This window comes from Chelonoidis abingdonii, chromosome 7, assembly GCF_003597395.2.
Source record: "Chelonoidis abingdonii isolate Lonesome George chromosome 7, CheloAbing_2.0, whole genome shotgun sequence".
In the NCBI taxonomy this organism is placed as follows: domain Eukaryota; kingdom Metazoa; phylum Chordata; order Testudines; family Testudinidae; genus Chelonoidis; species Chelonoidis abingdonii.
In genome coordinates this window covers 9,802,234-9,825,683 of record NC_133775.1, presented here as the reverse complement: position 1 = coordinate 9,825,683, position 23,450 = coordinate 9,802,234, and the positions used below count along the sequence as shown (strand labels likewise).

At 38.0% G+C, this 23,450-nt stretch overlaps 1 protein-coding gene across 6 annotated transcripts in view; it reads right to left on the bottom strand.

Moving 5' to 3' along the window:
• The window catches only part of ELAVL4 (ELAV like RNA binding protein 4), a 103,674-nt gene that overhangs the window by 4,949 nt on the left and 75,275 nt on the right, over positions 1 to 23,450 (bottom strand). For 5 of the 6 annotated variants that reach the window (XM_032765426.2, XM_032765423.2, XM_032765421.2 and 2 more), the window contains exons 3-6: positions 16,600 to 16,703; positions 5,106 to 5,259; positions 4,354 to 4,579; positions 2,865 to 2,903 (exon numbers count right to left, since the gene is read on the bottom strand). In XM_032765426.2, coding sequence (XP_032621317.1) covers positions 2,865 to 2,903; positions 4,354 to 4,579; positions 5,106 to 5,259; positions 16,600 to 16,703 — 523 coding nt within the window. The remainder of the gene's footprint in view (positions 1 to 2,864; positions 2,904 to 4,353; positions 4,580 to 5,105; positions 5,260 to 16,599; positions 16,704 to 23,450) is intronic. The other variant, XM_032765425.2, reaches the window with a different exon arrangement.

Sequence of the window (23,450 nt, the reverse complement as noted above, 5' to 3'; positions counted from 1 at the left end):
TGTGCATTTCCTCAGCTGGTACAAAAAGACAGCAAAAGCTGTGCAAACAACTGATTTTTAAGTTTGTTAACAGTTGATTCTGGATTGAACTAAACCTTCAGTTCAAACCAAAATATTTAGTTTATGATTTTTACATTTTTAATTTTTTTGTATTCTAAAATTAAATTAAATTTCTAAATGAAAAGTTGTTTTGAATCAAAAAATCAAAATTCTGATTTTTTGGGGAACTTTTTAGGGTTTTTTTTTAAAAAAAAATCATCCAACACTACTGAAGCAATTAAGCAAAATCAATACAAATATGCCAAATGTTACTGTCAAAACAAATCCACCGTTTTCAATGAAAAACAAAACATTTTGTCTGAAAAATGTTATCCAGCTCTAGATAAAGCTGGAGTTATGCCTTTTTATACCAGCTGAGAATCTGGCCCACAGATAGTAAGTAATCTTCTCTATAAGGAATACATTTAAACAAATTGAGGGTACAGCTAACTACTGAACAAATTCCTTTCAGCCAGCAGAATAGGCTTCTTTGAGTACAATTCAGAAAATGGGGTCTCGAAGTTTGCAAACTTTAACGGCATACATAAAGGCCAACAAATACTATTTATGCTGTTATACTTTATATGGGGTGTGTTTGTGTAAGAATGTTTGACTGTGTACTTCCATACAAATCATGTTAACAGACTGATTATATGGTGCACACACAGTTGTGCAGTACTACAGTATGCTAGTTTTTTGGATCTAAGGTTGCCAAATGCACAAGAAATACGATTACATAATTAAAAAGACTTGCGATGCACATGCACCCCGAGTCAAAGTTTTATATTCAACCTTAACATTATTGTTTTTTCCAAATGTTTGAGAATTCAACTGTGCAAACTTAATCTTCCCTTGATATAATTTTTAATAGAATTTCCTATGTTTATTTTTAAACTAAAATAGAGCTATTTAGCTATACATCACCAGAATGCCTTCTAGCCCTTTCAGAGATTCACAAGAGAGAGCCTCTCTCCTCCAAACCTCAGGAGCTGTGCAGCTTTTACCTGGTCATGAAACCTTAGCTATAGCAACTGCTTCATCTCTCACTATAATTTAGGCTGATGTGGTATAAAAGTTTACTGACATGAGTCTGGGATGGCATATTATTCACTAGTGGCAAAGCCGTGAATTATAGAACTCAACCCCAATAAATCTTTCATTCCATGCCAAATCATCCTGTATTTTGTACAGGATACATATTTTGTAGCAAAATTTATCTGGGGATGTTTTAGAGATGGTTTCAGAAGTTTTTATTTATACATCCAAACACCACAGAGTTTTCTAGCAGGGTAAATACAATTTCTTCAGGACTTGTAGGGAGAAGAAAATAACTAACAATTTTAAGAAACTTCAATAAAAACTCAAAAAAAAAGCTGTTGTGATGTTTAATGCCTGATGTCTCATGATCTATCAGTGTAGAAACAGAAGCCTCTGAACAGCGGAAAGGAGATACCTGGCTCTCTAACGCTATTAGTCTGCTTTTCCTTGCCTTGATGAGTCATATGAAATCAGAAATTAAACCTTCCGCAGTTTAGGACAGAACATGGTTTGTCCTGTACCACAAGTCACCGTAATTCTGGGTAGGAAATTAAACATTTGAGAGGAAAAAAAATTCTCAAACAGTTATTTTTAAGTGGCAGCTGTTTGAAGCTGCTAAGAGTTTTGGAATGTTACTAGCAGGACTGAAAGATGGATTAGTGGGCAGATTGCATGCAGGTGAGGCAGTGAAAGGGGCATAATGAATTGCAAAACCATGCAGCAAATTTTGATTTATGTGCTGATCATGGGACACATGATTTGGATTTTTTGGGGGCAGATGTAAAACATCTAATTTGAAAGTTACTTTGGCGTACAAGTAATCTTATGATGTACATGCCATTACGTTGCTCAATTGCCACTGTTGTAGTAGTTAAGACGTACTCTACTGTCCACTTCTGAACAGTTTAAAGATACTTACCATGCCATGTTTGGGATGAGCTTTATAAAAGAGCACCTAGTTTTCATGAATGTGCAGAGCTGACCATTCCTGTAGACTAAGGTGCTTCCGCAGCTCATAGTGCAGGGCTATTGGCGCACAGCTCTGCATGTCAGGAATGAGACTATGCCCCTACAGTTCTGAAAGGTTCCCCTGTGTCGATGTGTGTCGTTAACAAAGAGGAAACACTAACATATATCAACTTTTTTGTTTTTTTAGACTGAACACGGAACACATTCATTATGGAACATGAAAGTTTCAAAATCAATTCAGCTTTAATTCCAATCTGAACACACAAACCTGTGTAAATTAAAACAAACACACAAAGAAACAAATCACAAGCACTAAGAAATATTTGCAACAATTGTTAAACCTGTAACAAAAGAAACTTAGGGCTGATTAAGGTGCATACAGTTACACTTTTAAAGTTAACTTTGCAGTAGGACACAGCTAGAGGAACAGATGAGGCTATTTAATTCTATTTTCCTCTGACTATTTTCACAGTATCAAATCAGAGATTAGCAAAAACTTCAGTTTAACAGTTTTGATTCAGGAAAATATGCTATTTAGCAGCACTATTGGTATTAGAATACTTATAGCTGTTGCACCTAAACCATCTGAGATGCCCACCTGTAAATAAAAGAAAAGGTGAAAAAAACCCACACACAACATTTGAGTGTGGCCTTAAAGTAACAAAACCAACTGAAGTCCAAACTTAAAAAAAAATTTTGACATGCTGGTGGAAGAAAAGAAGGAATTAAAAAAAAATAAAGTTAGTGATTTAAAAAATAAATTGTAGCACCAATCTGTGCCAACATGGACATCTGGCAATCTGTGGAATTCTAATTACCTCTTTACGCCATAGGCCATATTAAGCAAATTGTCCAGCCTGAAAAGAGAAGGAGGGTCTTTGGGTTAATGTCTCACAGATGGCAAGATCGCTCAATGGACTATTTATTAATAATAGTCCATTTTCAAAGAAGAAATGTTCAACAAGTTTCTCACATATCTAAGGAGTTTAGGAAACAGGAACTCTCTTGAGTTTCAGACTGCTTTCAAATGTCAACCACAATATTTAATGCCATTTTTAACATGCTTTGAGATTTCAGAAAGGTGAACTCTCACTAAATAGCTATATCTCAAGATTTGACTGGGTGTTAAAAATTCCCCTTTGATTTTTCATTTGCAGATTATATTAGGATGAAATTATAACATGTACAATACTTCAACAGTTCACCTTTCATTGCAATAAAACTTGTATATAAAATGTTACAATCCAAGATTAGAGGAATAGTAACATACTGGTTATAAGCAACTCTTGCTTCTCAGGTTCACAGAACTATTAGACTTTTTCTTTTGTTTAGAAACATATTTAGTAATAATGATCTCCAAAAGCTGTCAATGTCAATTACCACTGAATTTGGGAAATCAAATGTAATCTACTTTATGTTTAATACACAATATGAAAAATCCTTATCTACATAAGGAGTTAGTCGTAGCCTCAGTGGCTTTTATACCCTTACCAAAGATGTTTTAAATATATGTTCGTTTTCATAAAAACCAGGCAGGTGACTGACCTTTTCTGTGCTCTTCTTTAATTCATTTCAGATTTTAAAAATTGCAAATTTCACAGTGAAATAAATTTAAAAGCTAATATTTATCTTAACCATGCCAGTAAGTCCAAGCACTCCTATTTAATATTTTTTAAAGAGAGACCTTTTGTTAAAAATGCTATGTTGCCTAAATGATATTATATATCATCAAAATAACACAGAGAGAACCCAGTACTGCTAATACTGTGTTACATATGAGATACAAGCAGTACTTTCAAAATGTAAATCATAAAACATCACACAGCATCTCAGCACTCATATCAAAGACTACACAAGGTCTCTTTATACCTTGAGTAGACATCTGAAGCTAATAATGTAATAAAACTACTGCTGAATAAACACTCAACTTTTTGCCAGTCTCCAGCCCTACACTCAATGTTAAATTGAAAGTTGCATGAAAACCACAATAATACTGCAGAAAAAGTTGATAAAAAAACAAAAACAAAAACCAGAAAAGTCACTTTCTATTTCAGTATCAATATAACCTTTTATTCGGTCATCCTTTACCTAAGGTCTCATTGATCTGATTGTATAGTTGAGATGTTTTAGTCAATATGGAATGACTGGCTCTGAGCAGATTTTCCTGTTCACTCACTTGGAAAGAATGTTTAATTTTACAGAGAAATTGAAGTCAATCTACAATTCCAAAATACATTTTTAACAGAACCCCTACCCCAAGTCATCATAGCTGGTAGAGCTCCAGTTCTTTTGCAGATCGATAGTTACCTGAATCTCTGAGCCTGGTGGTGTAGTGGTCCAGGGTAGCGTCTGTTGGGAGACTGATAAAGCTGCGAAAGGAGTGCCTGGCTTGTCTTCTGGCTGGGGTTATTGGCAAACTTCACAGTAATTGGTTCTGTAGCACCACTAGGTTTCTGGCCATTTAGTCCCTTTATGGCTTCTTCTGCTTCTATTCTCTTATCGAAACGGATAAATCCCACACCCCGAGAGACACCTGGGAATAAAGAAAAGACTTCTTAAAATTAAAGTTAAAAAAAGTAGGAACAGCTTCAAGAGTCTTTCACATATCTAAGAAAACAAAACAACATGTTCAGAATACATTACTTTGTGATACAAAATATTATTTTCCTCATCAAGGAAAAAAGCCCTGTTCTCTTAAGATCATTTACTGAACCTTCCCTCCTACGTTATATTGTGATAACTGTAGCAGATGACAGACATACAAGTAGTAAATTGCTTGATATATTCCCCTTAAATATGGATTATCAGTAATTTTTAAAAGATTCTGCATTTAAAAAACACCCCAGTGCATTTACTTCCCCTTAAAGTTACATATACAAAGAACTGTGTATGTACAGTAACATCTCTCTCTCTCTATAGGATTACATTTTACATCTGAAGTCCTGGCTTCTCACTGTACATAGTACAGTTTGCTGCTTCACTGTAGCCATTCTGCTTCAAAAGCATTTAAGTTTGCTATTTTCTGAAAATATTTAAATTTCTAAAAAAGTTTTTTTAACCTGTGACTTGATCAACCAGAATTCGTGAGGTGATGATGCGCCCATATTGTGAAAATAACTGTTCTAGTTCCTTCTGGGTCATCGTTTTTGGAAGGCCACTAACATACAAGTTAGCATCTCTGATTGATGCTGAACTTGGACGGGCGTATGACACCTAGGGGATTAAAAATAAAAAATTAATACACTTTCCATGAATGCATTTACCTCATACATTTAAATCAACAGATTACTTATTGTCTTTATAATCCATAGCATTGGTTTAAATAACCCTGCAATTCAGATTTTAGCTGTTCTTTTACCTAGCAACAAGGACTAGGAAAATGTGAGGGAAAACAAAAGGAAAGCAGGAGATAACTTGAACAAATGTAAGGATAAGGGCTCTCTAAGTGCAAGCACAAAATAGCTACTGTACAGTACAGTGGCAGATTAACGCACAACTCCCCACGCACAGCTTTGTAAATTTATCCCATGGTCTGTGGGTGTACAGATAATTTACTGTATTCAACACACAACAATCTTTGAATATATTGAGCTTTCTGAGGTTCCAGTGTGTTTTGTTTCAAGCATATGAAACTGAGCAGGTTAGTTGCAAAGAGATCTTTTATGCTATATCCCTTTGTATTTTCATTCTGAGCTGGCAACATCTTCCCTTGCTGAATTATAATGTACTAGTGAAACAGGCTAAATCAACATCTACTTCAGGAACCGCAAATGCAGTGTATCCCCCATCTTCCTATCTGCCATTTTATTTCAAAAAGTCCCTTGCAATGTAAGCCTGAAACCAGATTCTGTAAAAATACTATGCCCAAATAAGCAAAAATCCAGTTGATGCATTACGTATGTATTGTGAAAAAATTATTACACCAGATTTCTGTTAAGAGTTTAACGTTCTTCTACCAAAATGCAAACATAACCCAAACAGAATTTCAAATGGGTTTACATCGTACCACACTCATAAGCAAAACTTAACACTTATTGTATTCAGAATTCTTTTTTTATTTTAAAAGAAAAACATTCTCTTAAAAATAATCTACATCTTAGATTAACAAAAGCACTTCCTGATAAAGGTGTTTCTTGCATGGCTAGTATGAAACAAAGATTGTGAAGAGATTTATTTTACAGCACATTTGAAACACTGTTCGCTCTAACTTTCTGAACAATTTGAATTTCATCTAATGCAATGTATTTAAATCTACACATCTATAAATTCCCACTGTCTACACATATGGTATACGCAGGTAGGCAGGGGAGGGGAGGTCCAGTCACGAATATGATGCATTAAGCAAGCCTGTCTTCCTCTCCCCAACACAATGATAGATGTCTTTATGTGCTCCAAGCCTAAAAATAGATGTTGACTCAACACAGAAAAGTATGTGAATGACTAATATTTGCTTCCACAGCCTTTTGCATGTAACAAGAGACAAACTCTCTACTGATTTTACATTGTAAAGTTTTTGGTGACAACAAGTGTTTGTACATAACTTTTGTTAAAACTCACGTTAAACAGTAAGACTAAAAGGAAATGGATGAAAAGTAAGGAAAATGCTGAAAACAAGTGTAGCTAAAACATTTACACCCAAGATGGCAGGCACAGACAATGATATACCAAGGCACTGGCAAAAGTAACCAGTCTAACAGTTTTCAAATATCAATGGATGAGTATCAAAGCAGTAAAGAACATTGTAGGTGGGATATCAGTTATGTGCCCCCAGGACTTCAGAGCTCGAGTCCCATGGACTTTCAATGGGTCAAGTGCTCCTAAGTCACTTACAGGCCTTGCAAAACCCCACCCTGGGTGTTTAGTGTGGCGCTCAGAGTACAGTCCATGTAGCTCAGCGCTCCTTCATGTAATTCCTACGTGATGCCTGGTGGTTTGGTGGAGAGGTCCTAGGGTTTCGTAGACTGGCCTTTCATCTGTGGAGAACACAGTTAAAAATCCTGTCTTAGATCATACATGAGTTTGACGGTTTCTTATTCTCAATTTATGTATAATCACAAAACCGCCACATATTTTGGAGCAAGTTATGGGATAACTGGCAGGCACTGCTTAAGGCAGATCCAGAATTAAAATAGAAGGGGGGGTCACATGCTAACTCTGGAGTGCACTTGCAGGGCAACATCTGGGAGATTTCACAGAACTTGTTCACACTATGCCAGGCTCCAGCTGGTATGATTAACCTCTGTTTTCAAGAGAAATAAACTAAGTCTTAGCATAAAATCCTGGCTCCACTGAAGTCAATGAGAGTTTTGCCACTGACTTCAATGGGGCCAGTATTTCACCCTGAATTTTCAGAAAGAATCTATAGAAAATTATTTTGAGGTAGTAAACAGCCTATCTTAGTAAGGGCACACAGTCAACTTTCTCTAGAATTCAACCTACTTTAGGGAGGAAAAAAAAACACTTTAAACCTACCCTTTGGAAAAATCTCTCTGTTCCTAAAAACTGAGAACTGCAAGCCACACAAAATTCTTGGGAAAACTGCCAAATCCAAGTCCTGGGTTTCTTCACCTTAGCACATTCACCAACCCAGTGCCTTATTCTACCCTGAGCAGAAAAGGTATATAGATAGAGGAAAATACCACATTTTGGAGCATTGAAAGACTGTGATTCTTGTATATTTTAATACTCTGCTCTGTTCTTGTGAGCCATACAGACAGGCAAAGTGGGTGGGGAGAGAAGGAGAGATTGTGCAAAGTTCACTCTCTCACACAAACACATCCACCCACACCGCATGTACACCACATCATTAACTGAGATCTAATTTTAGTTCCACCTGCCTTAAAACAGTCAGGCTGCAGGGGATTCTGGGCAAGGAGCTGCCAAAGGTCAGTCAGCGATCCTCAATCTCCAAGACATAGGGTTTGAAGTGTGAGATGGACACAAGGCTAGTGAAGGCTATTTCTTCTCTTCAGTCTTTTCCCGACTTCCCTCCCAGGTCAATCAAGTACAAATCTATTGGTTAGACAGACCCATCCTCTTAAGTTATTGTTCAATTAGTAGTGTGCACCCACACATTTTTATAAGGGGTTACAGGAAAAAATCCCATTGGAGACATTCCAAAACAGGCTCCTGTTTTGTTACTGAAAATTGTAGAACACTCCGAGAATGTGTCGCATGAATTCTTTATGTTTACACTTATCTCTCATTAGGAACCTCAGTTTGCTTTTACCAGCATGAGGGATCTGAAATACAAAAGACTAGTTAAAAAAGAAAAAAAAATCCTTACTACTGCAAGTTCATATTAATTATTGTGAACAGGACAACTGCAAGAGAAAGGTTGGTCCAGGCACTTCATAACTTGGACACGGAGGGCTGTTTCACTCCATCAGATCATTTTCAAGCTGCTTGGGTCAAACTGCCAATGGAGACAATGTGATGTTGTTGGGTTTGTTTTATGGCTCACCAGTCTCCAATGTTAATTTGCATACATATACACAAAATAATTATGGAGAAAATATTTTTGCTAGACTACTACCAATCCTACAAGAAATAAAATGAAACTTGTTCAAAGGACTGTCTTCATTAGACAACCTTCCGTTCTTAAGAGACTGACCCAAACACTCTCTAAGAACAATGGGACAGATGCTGGCTCCATCCCCTTTGGGCTGCTCAGTGCTTTGTGACAGTCAAATGACACCACTGTACTGGGTGCTGGATCAATATACTTCTCTACTCAAACCACTCAGGAATGGAGTAATTTGCTGCAGTCTCCCTTTGGCAACTGTGCAGTACAAACATCATGCCTCAGAGTTATATGTGTTCCAGAATTTCATGTCCTCCATGGATGAAATTACATAATATTTTCAGTCCACTGGCATAGAAAAATCTTCAAGTTCAACAGGAAGACTAATTCCTCCTATTTCCTCATAGCCCTCAAGACCCTTAAGAACATAAACTGATACAGTCTTGTCTTCCTATTACACAGACCCTAACAAAAGCAGTCAAGGAGATGTGAACTCGTTCCATTCCTCTCAACAAGGCCAGATCTCGGACGCTTAAGAGCAACAATTTAAATGCTGACAACCATTTCACTGCTGATACACTCAGCTAATGTGTTTATCCAGTTTTTGGACACAAGTCCATCGTATTTTGAGTATTTGTTCATCTGAAATAAGACTAGACAGTTTAAATGAACAAAATTACAGAATAGCCTCAGACTTCTTTTCCCCATTTGGTCTTTTAGAGGAACTTGTTCCTCTTGCACTGCAATGATGTTCCTTGTCATAACACAGTGGTTTGAAGTACATCAGCTCATCTCTATCTGGCTGCAAAAGCTGCTTTAAGTGACATAAGGTGCTCACTTCTTGTCAAGAAATTAGTGCACTGCCTCTTGCACTGCTCCCAGTCACTGTCAGCTTGGAGCTCATGAGACTAGTGTTGAGCATTTAACCTGTGAATGTCGCATGCACAAGTGCCCTAAGACCAAAGGAACAGCTCTTATAGCACTGATTATTCAAATACCTGAGACATAGCTACCATCCTTGTAAGTTAAGATACAAGCAATGTTTACTGTGCTGCCAGCTTCTATGACTCCCAGTGCAGCCCCAGGATTTTGCAGACTGTCTATGCAACGTGGTCCAGTGACAAAGACAGTTCACTCTATAATGACCTTATTAACAATTCTGAAAGATTCTACTTGTCCCTTAGATGGCCCTAGGGAGAAAGGATAGTCTTCTGTTCAAATCATTAGACTGGGATTCCAAAAATCTGGATTCAATTTTTGGCTCTGCCACAGCTTTTCTGTTTGGCCTTGGGCAAGTCACTTAACCTTTTTTGTCCCTCTGCTCTCCAGCATTTACTTCCCCTTGCCCAACCACTGTCTTATGTATTAGACTGTAAGCACTCCGATTGTAATTGTCCTTTATTAGGCATACGTCCAGCACAACAGGGTCCAATTGAAGTCTCAACCTGCTACTGGAATACTACACCATGCCCACTCTCCCAAAAAATCCCACTGATTTATATTCATTACTATCCACTTCCCCGTATTTCCATTTGTTACAATATATTTTTTTTTATAGCTGCCTTCACTTCACCTTTAAATCACATTTTTTAAAAACCATTATGGCCTTCTTGTTGATTATGGAATTTGAGGCATCTCCTAAGGTGTTCTTAAATGACTGCCAATTATCATTCAATATGATTTCTTCATCCCAGCTGATTTGGCTCATAACTGTTTTCCACTTTGTGAAACTGGCCCTATTAAAGCACCAACTATAAATATTCTTGTTCTGGACTTTATTCTGATTGAATATTATAAATGTGATGAAGTCAGGATCACTTGAACCTAAGCTAATGTTAGTTTTAGTTTGGTGATCACTTCCTCTTTATCTACCTTTAAAGAATTTCCCCATGTTGGCCGCAATACTTTTTGAGTTAGGAAACTGTCATATATAATGTTTAGATATCCCAAGAAACAGAACCCTTGCCTCCACATTTCCAGTTGCATGCTCTAACTCTTGCAAAAATCCAGATTTGTGAAAATACCCTGCAGGAAAAAAAAAAACTACTGATTTGGCCAAATTCCTTGCATATGCGTCATTCTTGTCCAAGAGCCAGAGCATCATCATCCCATAAGATTACTCTTTTTTCCTCGGGGTCGTGAGTTGTTTTACACTTGGCATTTCAATGCAGCTTTATTGATATTAATTATGATTATAGATAAGAAAGAAGGGCCTGTCCCATCACTTCAGGGAGGCTATCCACAGACAATGACCAGGCAGCACTCTGGGAAACATGAAGAGCAGTGCTAAGAGAAATAATTGCTCATGATGCATCGAATGGAAAGGACTCCTTGGCAAAAGTGAAGCAGTTTGAAAGCAAGAGATCTCAATTAGAGCAGATGCACAAAACTGAGAGATAAAGACTCTCTGGTGCACGCTGAATGCAGCAAAGCCAAATTAGAATCTTCACAAACGAAAGTACTGAAAAGGCCCCTTTCGTTATAGCGACAGCGCTACTATGGGCAGAAGGGTGAAAGAGAATGTTAATGAGCATCACGAAGTCCAGAAGGTTAGATAGACAGAGCCTCCTCTTGAAGACCAAAAAACCAGTAAGCAAGTTAGTAAGTTTTCTGAGATCTGCGGTACCTTTAAAGCTTTTTGTCTGAGATTTTTCACCATGGCTTTACAATCACAGCAGAAAGTCTCTCTTTTACGACTAATACTCATCTGCTACACAATGGAAAAAATACACTTAATTTTAAAAGGAACGGGCGGGGAAAAGCTATCTGCCAAGTCTGCAACCCGTAATCTGAATTTTCATAAAGAGAAAGCAACAAATGCCCATTTGTTCCCTTACCCCTCCCAATACTTTTAAAGCTTTCCTGGGGTTGGGGAGGAAGAAGTAGGGTGCCTGAGTGCAGCTACATGTACTCGACAGATTGCTTAAATGCACCTTAGGTGCTGTCACCCTATTTCAGAATGAAACACCATTATTCCAAGAAAGCATCAATTGGTATGTTCAGCCACCACTTTCCAAGGGAGCACCCTGCTGTAATTATCCATGGTTTTGTCACCTGGAGGTTAGATTACCGCCATGTGCTCTACATGGGGATTATATATTGAGACCATGTGGAAACTGGAGCTAGTGCAAAATGGAAGCACCCACTTATTTAGCAAAGCAGCATGCAGAAGGCACACATCGTCAGCACTCTGTAATTAGCATCACCAAGCTGCCAATAAATTTCTGGCTGGAGTTCACTATGTTGGTTTTAACCCACCAAGCTCTAAATGGTTTGGGGCCTGGTAACATGAGGGACCTCCTTTGTCCTTCTAACATACTGCTGCAGCTATGACTAGAAGCCCACACTCAATTTGAAGGGGATTGGGTGCTGCTGGCAGAGCATCTGAGGCTTTGGAAATCCTTGGTCTGCCTGAGGTGTCATTTGTTAACCTTTGGGCATGCTTCAGAACCAACTTTTCAGCATGAGTGGGTGCGAACGGGACTGTGGACTGCTATGATTTGCTTGCCTGGCAGTAAGGTACAGGCAGGTCTGAGTTTGTAGATGATTTCAAAATCTGGCATGATGAAAAAAACTAAAACAAATACATTAACATTTTAAAGTAATGCTGCCGCATTCTGCTGTAGAGAAACAACAGTAAAGTAGCTAATCAATCTTTCTGGTCTTAGCCAATGTTTTATCCAATGTGTTTTAAGTTACCATCAACACCCCCAGCCCGGGGACCTACACAAAACAGAGTTTGGCAACACTAAACATTTCTAACTAACATGTATATATTGCGCTATTAACTTCATTTTCAAAAAGCTTGAAATTGTAGTAACTTTGACCACACTGAATGGTCTTGGGTGTTGAATCTGTCTCTAAGCACAGAAGTTTAAAACACTGGATTATACTGGCAGGAATCAGGAATTTAGGCCAGGCTGGTTCTTTTTGCTAGCCCAAATTTGCCTGATAAAATGCTATTTGTCAGGACCTCCACCTGCACCTCTTCTGTTTGTTCTAATGAGACAGCACACTGCTTACTTCTGCCAGGGAGGGAGGAAATCTATTTCTCTAAAGGTAGGGCAAGGGAAAGTGAATAGGACTGTGCTTTTGGTAGATGATACTTTTCTTTTGATTTCAAACCTCTCTTCAAAGTTCTATATCCCCTCCTTGTTCTAAAGCCCTTAAACATAATGCTCAGATATTCTGAATCATTTGAGAACATTATGAAACACTTCCGCCTCATCCTCTTAAATGTTATCCATTTTATTCAGTGCTCAAGAGCAGAGTTTAAGCAATCTGTAGGCTATGCAGAGTACATCTTGCTTTCTTTCTGATATTTCATTCAACTTCTAGCCAATATTCAACATTAGCAGTGACCTTTACAAGTAGGCTTCTTCCAAAGCACTTTCTTGGATGGACATAATTAATCTTTTTAAAATGGATACCATCTCCAGCAAATGGATTTGTTTCAAACGTGAGACATCTTCATTCACCCAAAAGTGTTCTGTGGGACTACATAAAAGTTTTCACTGCAACTATAAATAGTGTCCCCTCCCTCACAAAAAGATGACAATAATACACAACACCTTTGTTGAAATATGCACTATGATTAGCGGAACATGATTACCACTCATATAATCATCTACACCTCAATACATGAATACACATCCATTATCTGGACTCTTCCTCCAGAACACATATTCTGCTAAACAATCTCCTCTCAGCTTTGATTATAAAGGACATTGAATAAAACACTTAAATATGAATATTTTAGCTCTTATTGATAAAAGGAATTACTTATTATAATACAAAAATCGAATTCAATTAATATATTCTGTACATTTGATAGCAGATTGTGGATAGTCAGTTTTGTTGATTCCCCATACAGTCAAAAACTTCTCTTGTTTACATGGGCCTCTCATAAATATCAGGTGAGAGAAGAACATTAAAAATCAACAGCCACAAAATTCTACCATAAATCCATAAACATGAGAAGACTGGGATGTAGGGACAGGTGTAGTACCTGAACTAATTTTAATTTTTTTAAAGGACTAAATTTCAATTTGTTAGTACTTTATTAAACACAAGATTTAAAGCCAAAAATTAAAAAAAACAAATTAAAAGAAAAACAACACCCCATCCCCCTCCCAGAGCCTGAGGTCCACCTGGAATTCTGTGCAGATGGCTGAATCTGTAACTTTTCTTGTGTGCACAATATTTTTGCACATGGAATTCTACCTTGCTTTTAACAATGGGTCCTGGTTCAGGGTCAGATTGCTGCCCAGCCTTACACAGCTATGCAGGGGTGAAAACATTATTCAGCCACATATACTCCTAGACAGCCTCCCCAGACCTTGGTTCTGAGTGTAGGAGCACTGGAGGCTACACAAGGACAAAATCTGTGTTTGGTAAAGAGGAAGAGATAATAAAGGAAGCATCTTCCCTGGGGACGTATCCAGCTACATACCACACCTTACATTGCCACTGACCAAAGGCTCAATCTGCCCTAAATAGGTCAGATTACATGATAATGACCCCCTCTTGGCCTTAAAAAAATACAATCAAATCTATGACGTAATCCAAGAAAGTAATCAGTACTTTTGTTTTAAATTTTATGCTACAATTTAATTGAATCAAATTCATTTTCCAATCTGCAAAACAACTGTGTATTAAAAATGTAAGTTTTAAGTACCGGCTGCGTTATTAAAGATTTGCAAATGGCACTGAGAGCATTAGGTAGGTGCGTTTATATTTTTGTGCATCAATCCAACACATAAATAAAAAGAATAAATATAATAAAACCAAACAAAAGTGATCCTGTCTTAAGTGGTGACGCAATGTGAAATGGTGAGCGGGATGGTAAGGACAAAGTAAAGTGGTCTAAAACTTTATTGCATATGATTTGCTGCTGCTTTGCAAGAGTATTTGGAATCCACGGTGGAATTCAGAAGTAGTTTCCTCCAATATATTTAACTGGCATAGGAGTTGGAGAGGATACTAAAAATATATTCTTCACACCTCAACAACTTCAATTTTGTAAAGCCTCCAAACTGTGCTACACATGGCAGGAAGGGTCTATTTTAAGAGAATTAATAAAATACAGTAATAGGATAGGTTTACCGTGGCTTTAAAAGGGTTTATGGGGATGGGGTGGGAAGTTTAATAAAAGGCCATTTTGCTACTTCAAACACTTTTTGGGTGCATTTTATCTGCAATAGATGCAATTCCAATCTGTATTCAAACTGCCCAAAGAGTATGCATATCTTATTGTGTGTTATTGCTTATATGATGCTGTTACAGTCAAAGCCTGGAGATTAAAAAGTAAGCTCCTTCAGATTAATTCTGATGACTTCGTTAATACCTATTTAAAATGTGTATTTTGAAGACTATATATGTTCTACTAATCCTTGTAAAACATATACAACTCCTATGCATATAAAACAGACTTGTTTCCTTGTTTACTATGAAATTTTAAATGCCTTCAAAATTCCAACAGAATTTCACTTGCGAAATCAAAGTAATCAATAACGTATTTATAAGCATAAAAGAAACCAAAACCCAATAAACTGTTTCCATACAATTTTTTAAAAAAACTTATATTAAAGAAACTCTCTTCCAAAAATGTGCGGTGTACCAAATTCCTCCCTAAAACAAAACTTTTACTGCAGAAGTTATAACTCCTTTAAAGGACACATGAATAAAATCACTGTGAATTTAAACTATTTATGAAAAGTTACAAAAGCATAATAAATTAAGTAGTTTCATGAAACACAGACAAATTTAAAATGTTCTTTTGCAGTTGATATTCCCCAGCAGCACAGGAAACTCAAATACAACAGCACAGTTCTTCCTTAGGAGAACCAGAAAGTGAAAGCGATTAAAAATAGAAATGTAATTAAAAAAAAAAGAATTTAGTCAGATTGGACAAAGTGTCTAATATACAAATAGTAAATGCACAACATTAAAAGTAGGAAGTAAACTAGATATTTATTTGAGTTTTAAATTTAAGGCCTTTAGAAAACAGGTAAGAACCCGGTTTTTTAAAACTATGATATTTATCTTGTCATGTCCCTTTAAGATAAATGTAGAGCGTAACCTGCAGCTCAACTTTATAAGTGGAATGAATAAATTGCTGAGTCTCAGCATTAAATTTCAATCTGCAGCAGTTGATAAGAATAGTTTATTTTGTTGCTTTACTTTGCACATTTGGATAAATTAAATAAATACAAACCTTAATGGCATAAAAACTTGTTGTAAGGATTTTGGTACATGGTATAAATACATGCATGTGTGACGGTCTTGCTCCTGCAAGATGAATTTTGGAAAGAATATTTTATATATAATCTCAATGATTAGTCTCTTGTTCTCTTAAAGCTCAACACTTTTGCTTCTGATTAACTGAGCAGATCCAGAGACTATTTGAAATCAGAGATGCAGTAAGAAATTCTACAGTGCAAAAATTTGCTCGGACCACTAAGGAAACCAGGGAGAAACTAATGGTATGTTTGCATAACAAACTGGGTGGCTTCTACTTGATCTCTAGTCCCTTTGGGGGAAAGTGAATCAAACAAAGAACAGTGAAACTGGAAGAATAACCCTTGAAAGGGAGTACTGTGGTTTTTGAAAATGGCACCTAACTGGGAAGAAGTGTATCTTGATTAGAGGATGCCTTTTATGAACTGAATGTTTGATAAATCACATGCCAAATTAATTGTAATTAACACAACATGTGTTGTGGTCATTTATGAATGATACACCTTTGTTCTATGGGTAATGTTCTCTCAATGGCTGTTTTATCCTAACTTCAAATCCCATTACAACGCTTTAGAATACTCGACGAGGGTTCCCCTCCACAATAAATAAAAATAGTAGCAGTTTGAACGAAAAAAAGATTCCATCTGCCATACATCCTTTGTTTTAAGGAACAGCTAGTTAGCTGTGCCCTTTACATTGTCAGATTAAAATACTGATGAGATTTCCAAAAACTGTCTTAACTACTTACTGCTCTTCCTAAATTTAGCAAAAGGCTCTTTGTATTCTCTTACCTTTATGGTTTTGGTCTGGAGTCTGAGTCCATTTAAAGTGTTAATGGCTTTCTCTGCATCCTTTGGATCAATATAGTTAACAAATCCATACCCTAAACTCTGCCCTGTTGAAACATAAGAAACAAAACAAAACAAAAAAGGACTCAGTATCTTTTCAGCACATGAATGACTTCCAAATGTGGAATCAAAATTCTCTTCTACTGTTTGTTTTCACCACACTTCCACCTAGACTCTCTATATACAGCAGGGTGTCAGTTTTTCACCATTCAACTTTGTGGAAGCTAACAGAAAAATTTTAAATAGCCACTACAATGTACATAACTAACAGGAAAAAAAAGCTAAAAAAAAAAAAAAAAAAAGCTTTTCTACAAGTTATCTGAAAAGCATGTAATGTGTTGATATCAATGGAATTAGATAAACACAATTAATAGCTTTGTGTTGAGTTTTTAACAAACTAGAGGATCAGCTGTATAAGCAACATGGTTCCCATTTAAAATGAAATACAAATAAATGCTCCTCATGCCATTGTTTATAGAGTCTCTCTAGTTTTCATAATATGAAAGTTCAGAAGCCTCATATTTTACCAGACCCCTCCAAAACACATTGCTCAGCTGGCTGTAAAATCAACTTAAACTTCAATATTGTCTTATTGACTTGTGAGTGGCAACGCAGAACTGAAAAGAAAGGACAGACTATCCCGTGCCAGGATAAGCTCTTACATTATGTTTTCTTTAGTATGTTGGTGATGCCGGCAAAGACAATACGGTACAACTGCTGCTGCATCCGGATGGCAGGAGCCCATTTTAGCAGCCAAATCATTTCAACAGCTTCTGTTTTTACTGGTAATGTCTGTGTTTATGTTTGTAGTAGAAGGAGGAGACCTGGTTTAACAACTCGATTTAGTGACATGGAGCTAGCGATGTATTATTATTAACGCTACACATATACACACACAGCAAGGACAACCAGGTGTCTGCAATGGAGTAGGATAAAGATAACATAACCAAAAGCTACACCAAAAAATATTAAACCTTTCTCCCAATCATTTTACAATATGAATGATGTTAACAGAACATGAAAGACAATAGCAATACACACGCAGATTTTGCACTCAGGCTTTCAAATTCCTCTGTCTTATGTGCCATATTTAAATTATTTTGGATATTTGGAAAATGCAATCGTTTGTTGTATTTTTTTAAACCACGGACACTTACTGGGCATGCAGAAGTGAGTAGCGATAACCAGGCTTAAAAAAAAAAAAAATTCTCAGGAGGCAGGCACTTTCTTGAATCTCACCCACTGTTATGCACTTTTTTAATGAATTTTGAAAATGCTAGGTCCAAATCCTATCTGCACATGGGGTCAATGTGCAGAGGAATCATCCTGATTCTGCTCAAGAGGGATAAGAGGAAGAAAGGTTGTGAAAAGCCCACACAGGGAGAGAGATAACAGGCTGTGAAAACTGTACTCCATAGAGTCAAGTATCAGAGGGGTAGCCGTGTTAGTCTGGATCTGTAAAAGCAGCAAAGAGTCCTGTGGCACCTTATAGACTAACAGACGTTTTGGAGCATGAGCTTTCGTGGGTGAATACCCACCACGAAAGCTCATGTTCCAAAACGTCTGTTATTCTATAAGGTGCCACAGGACTCTTTGCTGCTTGTACTCCATAGAGGCTCTAACTGCAATAATGCAGAAGTAGCTACCCAGCTCTCTCTCACACTCCTGCATGGGGGAAGCAGAGGTCACAAAGCATCCTGCACATGAGGAGCTACGCCCTAGTCTGGTGGAGGGATTCCATCTCTGCTACATAAAACCTCGTTACTTTGTCTTTGTTGGGAGCGGTGGAGGAGGGAGGAGAGAGAGAGAGAGAAAGAGCATGCGTGAGTGCATTTGGCCTACTGTATTTGGGGGAAAAAACACCTAGAAATGTTGTGCTGCATAATCCATATAATAATAGGAATGTCTCAGGTCTTCTAAAAATCAGATTAAGGTGCTCAATTCTTAAGGTTTAAATGTATATTGCAGAACTCCTTTAAAAACCCACAGAAATGCTTTATTTTACTGCTACAATGACCACATGCAGCGTTACAGACAGGAAATTGCTATTTTAAATTACATACATCAAGGGAGCACTTCCATTCACTAGGTCTAGAAGTACAAGCATAAAACACACCCCTTCATCCTGAATGGCTAAATCCATCTCAACAAATATATTCCAACCCCAGTTCGCTGGCACTAACCAAAAGTTAAACTGAGCAAAGAAGCAGGAGCAAAAATAGCGTAACAAATACTTCTGATGTCACCCCTCCCCACTCTTTTCTAAGGCAGCAGTTCTCCAAAATGGGTCGTGACCCCATTTTAATGAGGTCGCCAGGGCCAGCATTAGACTTGCTGGGACCCAGAGCCGAAGCTGAAGCCCAAGCTCTCCCCCTGCCCGCCCTTGGGCCGCAGCCCCCACTTCCCCACCCGAGGCGGCGGAGCTCAGGCTGCGGCCCACTCATGTAGTAACTTTGTTGTCAGAAGAGGGTTGTGGTGCAATAAAGTCTGAGAATCCCCAACCTAAGGTATTTATATGGATCCCACTGCAGCTGCAGATGGGCCCCTCCCAATCTTGAATGTGTTTACCCTCAATACCTCTGGCAAGTGGGGTATGCACTGTGGGGCAGGGACAGTCTTTGCATTGTGTGTTTGTATAATGCCTAGCACCATGGGGTCCTGTCCCAGGACCGGGGCTCATAAGTGCTATCACAATACAAATAAATACAATAATAATAAATAAATAACTCTTATACAGCACTTTTCATTAGTAGAGCTCAATAAAGTAATTAGTATTTCACACATGGGGAACTGTCTGATGCAGGGAGAGAATAATGTCCAGATTTTCAAAGGTATTAAGGCGTTGCTCTGCTCAGCACTGTGAGGCCTAAGTGACTTAGATGGCTACGTCCCATTCTGAAAAGAGAAACTTTTAGACCCAGATTCTCAAAGGTATTTAGGCGCCTAAGTGTAATTGAAATCAATGGGATATAAGCTCCCAGGTGCCTAAGTCACTTTTGAAAATGGGACTTAGCTGTGTAAGTTACTTAAGTGTTGCAACATACCTCATATAACATATCTAGATATCTATAGATACCTTTAAAAATCTGTCCCTGAATGACTTGCCCAGAGTCACACAGGGCACAAAAATGGCCATACCGAGTCAGAACAAAGGTCCATCTGGCCCAGAATCTTGTCTTCTGACAGTGGCTAAAGCCAGGTCTTCAGAGGGAACGAAAAGAACAGATCATCACCAAGCGGACCATTTCATTGCCCATTCCCAGCTTCTGACAAACAGAGGCTAGGGACACTTCAGAGCATAGTTTTGTATCCCTGCTCCTCCTGGCTAATAGCCATTGATGGACCTAGCCTCCATTAACTTACCTAATTCTTTTTTGAACCCTGTTATTGTCTTGGCCTTCACAACATCCTCTGGCAGAGTTCCACAGGTTCACTGTGCATGGTGTGAAAAAATACTTCCTTTTGTTTGTTTTAAACCTGATGCCTATTAATTTCATTTGGTGACCCCGAGTTCTTGTATTATAAGAAAGAGTAAATAACAACATTTCCTTATCTACTTTCTCCACACCAGTCATGATTTTATAGATCTCTATCATATCCCCCCTTAGTCATCTCTTTCCCAAGACGAAAAGTCCCAGTCTTATTAATCTCTCCTCATATGGAAGCTGTTCCATACCCCTAATCATTTGTGTTGCCTTTTTCTGTACCTTTTCCAATTCCAATATATCTTTTTAGAGTTGGGGCGACCAGCTCTGCATACAGTATTCAAGGTGTGGGTGTACCATGGATTTATATAGAGGCAATATGATATTTTCTGCCTTATTATCTATCCCTTTCCTAATGATTCCCTAATGATTCCAAACCCGAAGAGCTCTGTGTGGCTCAAAAGCTCTTCTCTCACCAACAGAAGTTGGATGAATAAAAACATATTAGCTCACCCAGCTTGTCTCTCTCGTTTCTCAGAGACATTTGCATAAATACCTTTTTAAGGAAGAGAATACAGATAAAAGTAACCCAAAAGGAACTTTGGGGAGGGGAGAGGCTGACATGAGACAGCTGATATAAGAGGAGAACAACACTGCACGAAGTGGGTATTCACCCACAAAAGCTTATGCTCCAATACATCTGTTAGTCTATAAGGTGCCACAGGACTCTCTGCTGCTTTTATAAAAAAGGAAAAATACTGTTTTACTATTAAATGAACCATTAAAGATCAACCCACAACAATCTTGATGCAGTTAGTTCAATTACCGAATTTTTGTTGCTGCATTCTGCCATATGATTTAGCAGTCTATACTTTACATCAAAGATGCTGAAGGAAAAAAAATTCTACCTCAGTCAACAGAATGTCGGCCAACAGAGTCAAAAGGAAAAATCCACAGAAAAATAATTTTGTGAAAACCTTTGCTTGGTGGTATGAGATGGCTAGCAGACATTGTAAATTTTTTAGTGTACTAAAACATTCACAGCCAAGAAACAAACAAAAAAATGGAACAAATCATGCTAAATATAAATTCTTTTCAAACTATTCTCAATAGCAATAAATCTCATGACAATAAAAACAGACTTTAGATTCATGTGCACTGCAAATGGATACTGGAGGCGGGGAAGAGGATTTGTTCTAAACCATGGCCAAGAAATATGAGCTTTCATTTATTTGATCATATCTGCATGTTCTGAAAAAGGAAACTGTTTCTTAGGCCCTGACCCGGCAACATATAGCATGCAGTTGGGCATAAAAATGGGGTTCTGCACAGGCACAGCAGTCCATTCACACGTCACATCACAGCACCACGTTAAACTGTGAGTCTCGTTTTCTGTACGTGGGAATCCACTAGTTCATTAGCCACCACTATTAGGTAGGCTAGCATGCTGTATTTCTAGATCTTCGCACTACTACTGTTCCAGCTTGTTGTTCTCTCTCCCCGCCCCCACCTCCCAGTTTCTAGTGCAGCCATTCCCCAAAGTAAAACAAAAAAGTCATCATCCTCTGAGCCAAGCTGGGCCTCTTCAGGTTGGTGTCCCGCACATTGGATGCTCTTTTGAAGAAATCACTCTCTTTGGGCTTGAGACCCATCAATGTGTGAGCAGCATTAAGCTAAAACCAAAAATTTAGCCTCCCCCATTTTTTTAAATAAAGGGAATTTCATCATATTCACAAAGAGTGCTAGGTTGTCTGCACTGGACGCTGGAACCCTCTAGTTATTCACAAGACCAGGTATAATATGGATATCAGTAATGCCAGGCTCCCTACACCTTATCTTCCCTGTACCTCACCCAATCTAGAGGTGAGACACTAACTGAAATCTTCAGCTGCTCTCCCAAAATCGTCAATGTGAATGCCAGCTGGTGTTCATTACTTCGATGCTATTCTTGCAGTGTAGTATCTCCCCTTTCAGTAACTGGACCACAACTACTAACTCATTTTACATCAGTCGTCAGATGGTAACCACATTCAGTCACATGTCACCTGGGATTTAAAGAGACCCCTACAGATGAAACACTGTACATCACACATTGCTTGGTTCCTTAAATCCAGTCATTGCCCCCACATCTGTATTTAATCCTGCGATATTTAGTGAAGGATTTGTTGCCAAATTAAAGTCCAACTTGCTTCCCTATTAGGCCTGCTGAGATGATGCCAATGAACCACTGGCCACTGCTGCATTTTCAAACACCTTCGTGCTTTCTCCCGAACTACCCGTTATGCTTTGGAGGAACTTCCCATAAACATCTGCAAAGCTCATTAGCCTCCTTCAAACTCTTCTATGCCAGGATACCTACAAAAAACTTGACAACCGTTAGGCTTCTTGTATTCTGATAAAACTGTGTCATGCTGAACAATGTTGTCTCACTGTTTCATTGTACTACCCTATCTGTGTCCGTTTGTTGTCTTTTGCCTTATATTTAGATTGCAAGCTCTTTGGAGTAGGGATCCATCTTTTTGTTTTGGGTTTGCACAGCACTCAGCACAATGGGGTTCTGGTCCATGGTTAAGGTCCTTAGGTATTACCGCAATATAATTAGACAAATCTGAACAAGAGCAACGGATCTTTCCATTTTACAAGCTTTCAAAACACAGGTGCAAATCATAAATACAGTCTGCAGAAGTATCTTTCAAACTCAGGTCTGCTCTTCCCGTGGAAGCCACAAACTCATCTAGGAAATGTAGAGGCAAGTTTAGGAAAAAGAGAAAAAAAGTATTCCTCTCCTGCATACCATTTCTGGATAATAGTTTTCACTTACAAATCAGCAAAGGCAGAATGAAAGCCAGCAAGCAAACACGAAAAATTATCAAATGGCCTTCTCAATATGTTTAAAAGAAGCTTGCAAAATGCTACATTTCTTTTTGTTAACAAAAATTAAGAGCTGCTGGAGCACTCTCCCCCTTTAAAACACTAGCAATACAAGAGATCTAATTATTTTTAGGGTTCCCATCCTGGATGTCTAGTGCTTGAGAAACCCAACATATTTCTAGAGAATTTTAAACACATTCCCTTTTTTTCCTAAGTACTCTTTTAATAAGATCAGCTTACTTTATGGAGATGTGGAAAGAACAGGGAGACCCAGGGAAGAATTAGGAATGGCAAAAATGTCATTAGAAAATGTATTTTGGGGGAGACGACGTAGCATTCACAGAACGTTACATGGATACTACAGAGATGGACACACTGAAAATGCACAGAGACAGATGTGCTGCCACGTTCATCATAATTTCAGTTGCCATGATAGTTCCCCAAAAGGGAAACTGACTGCAATCACCTAAAAAGGGGAGGGAAGCCATGGAGAGGAGA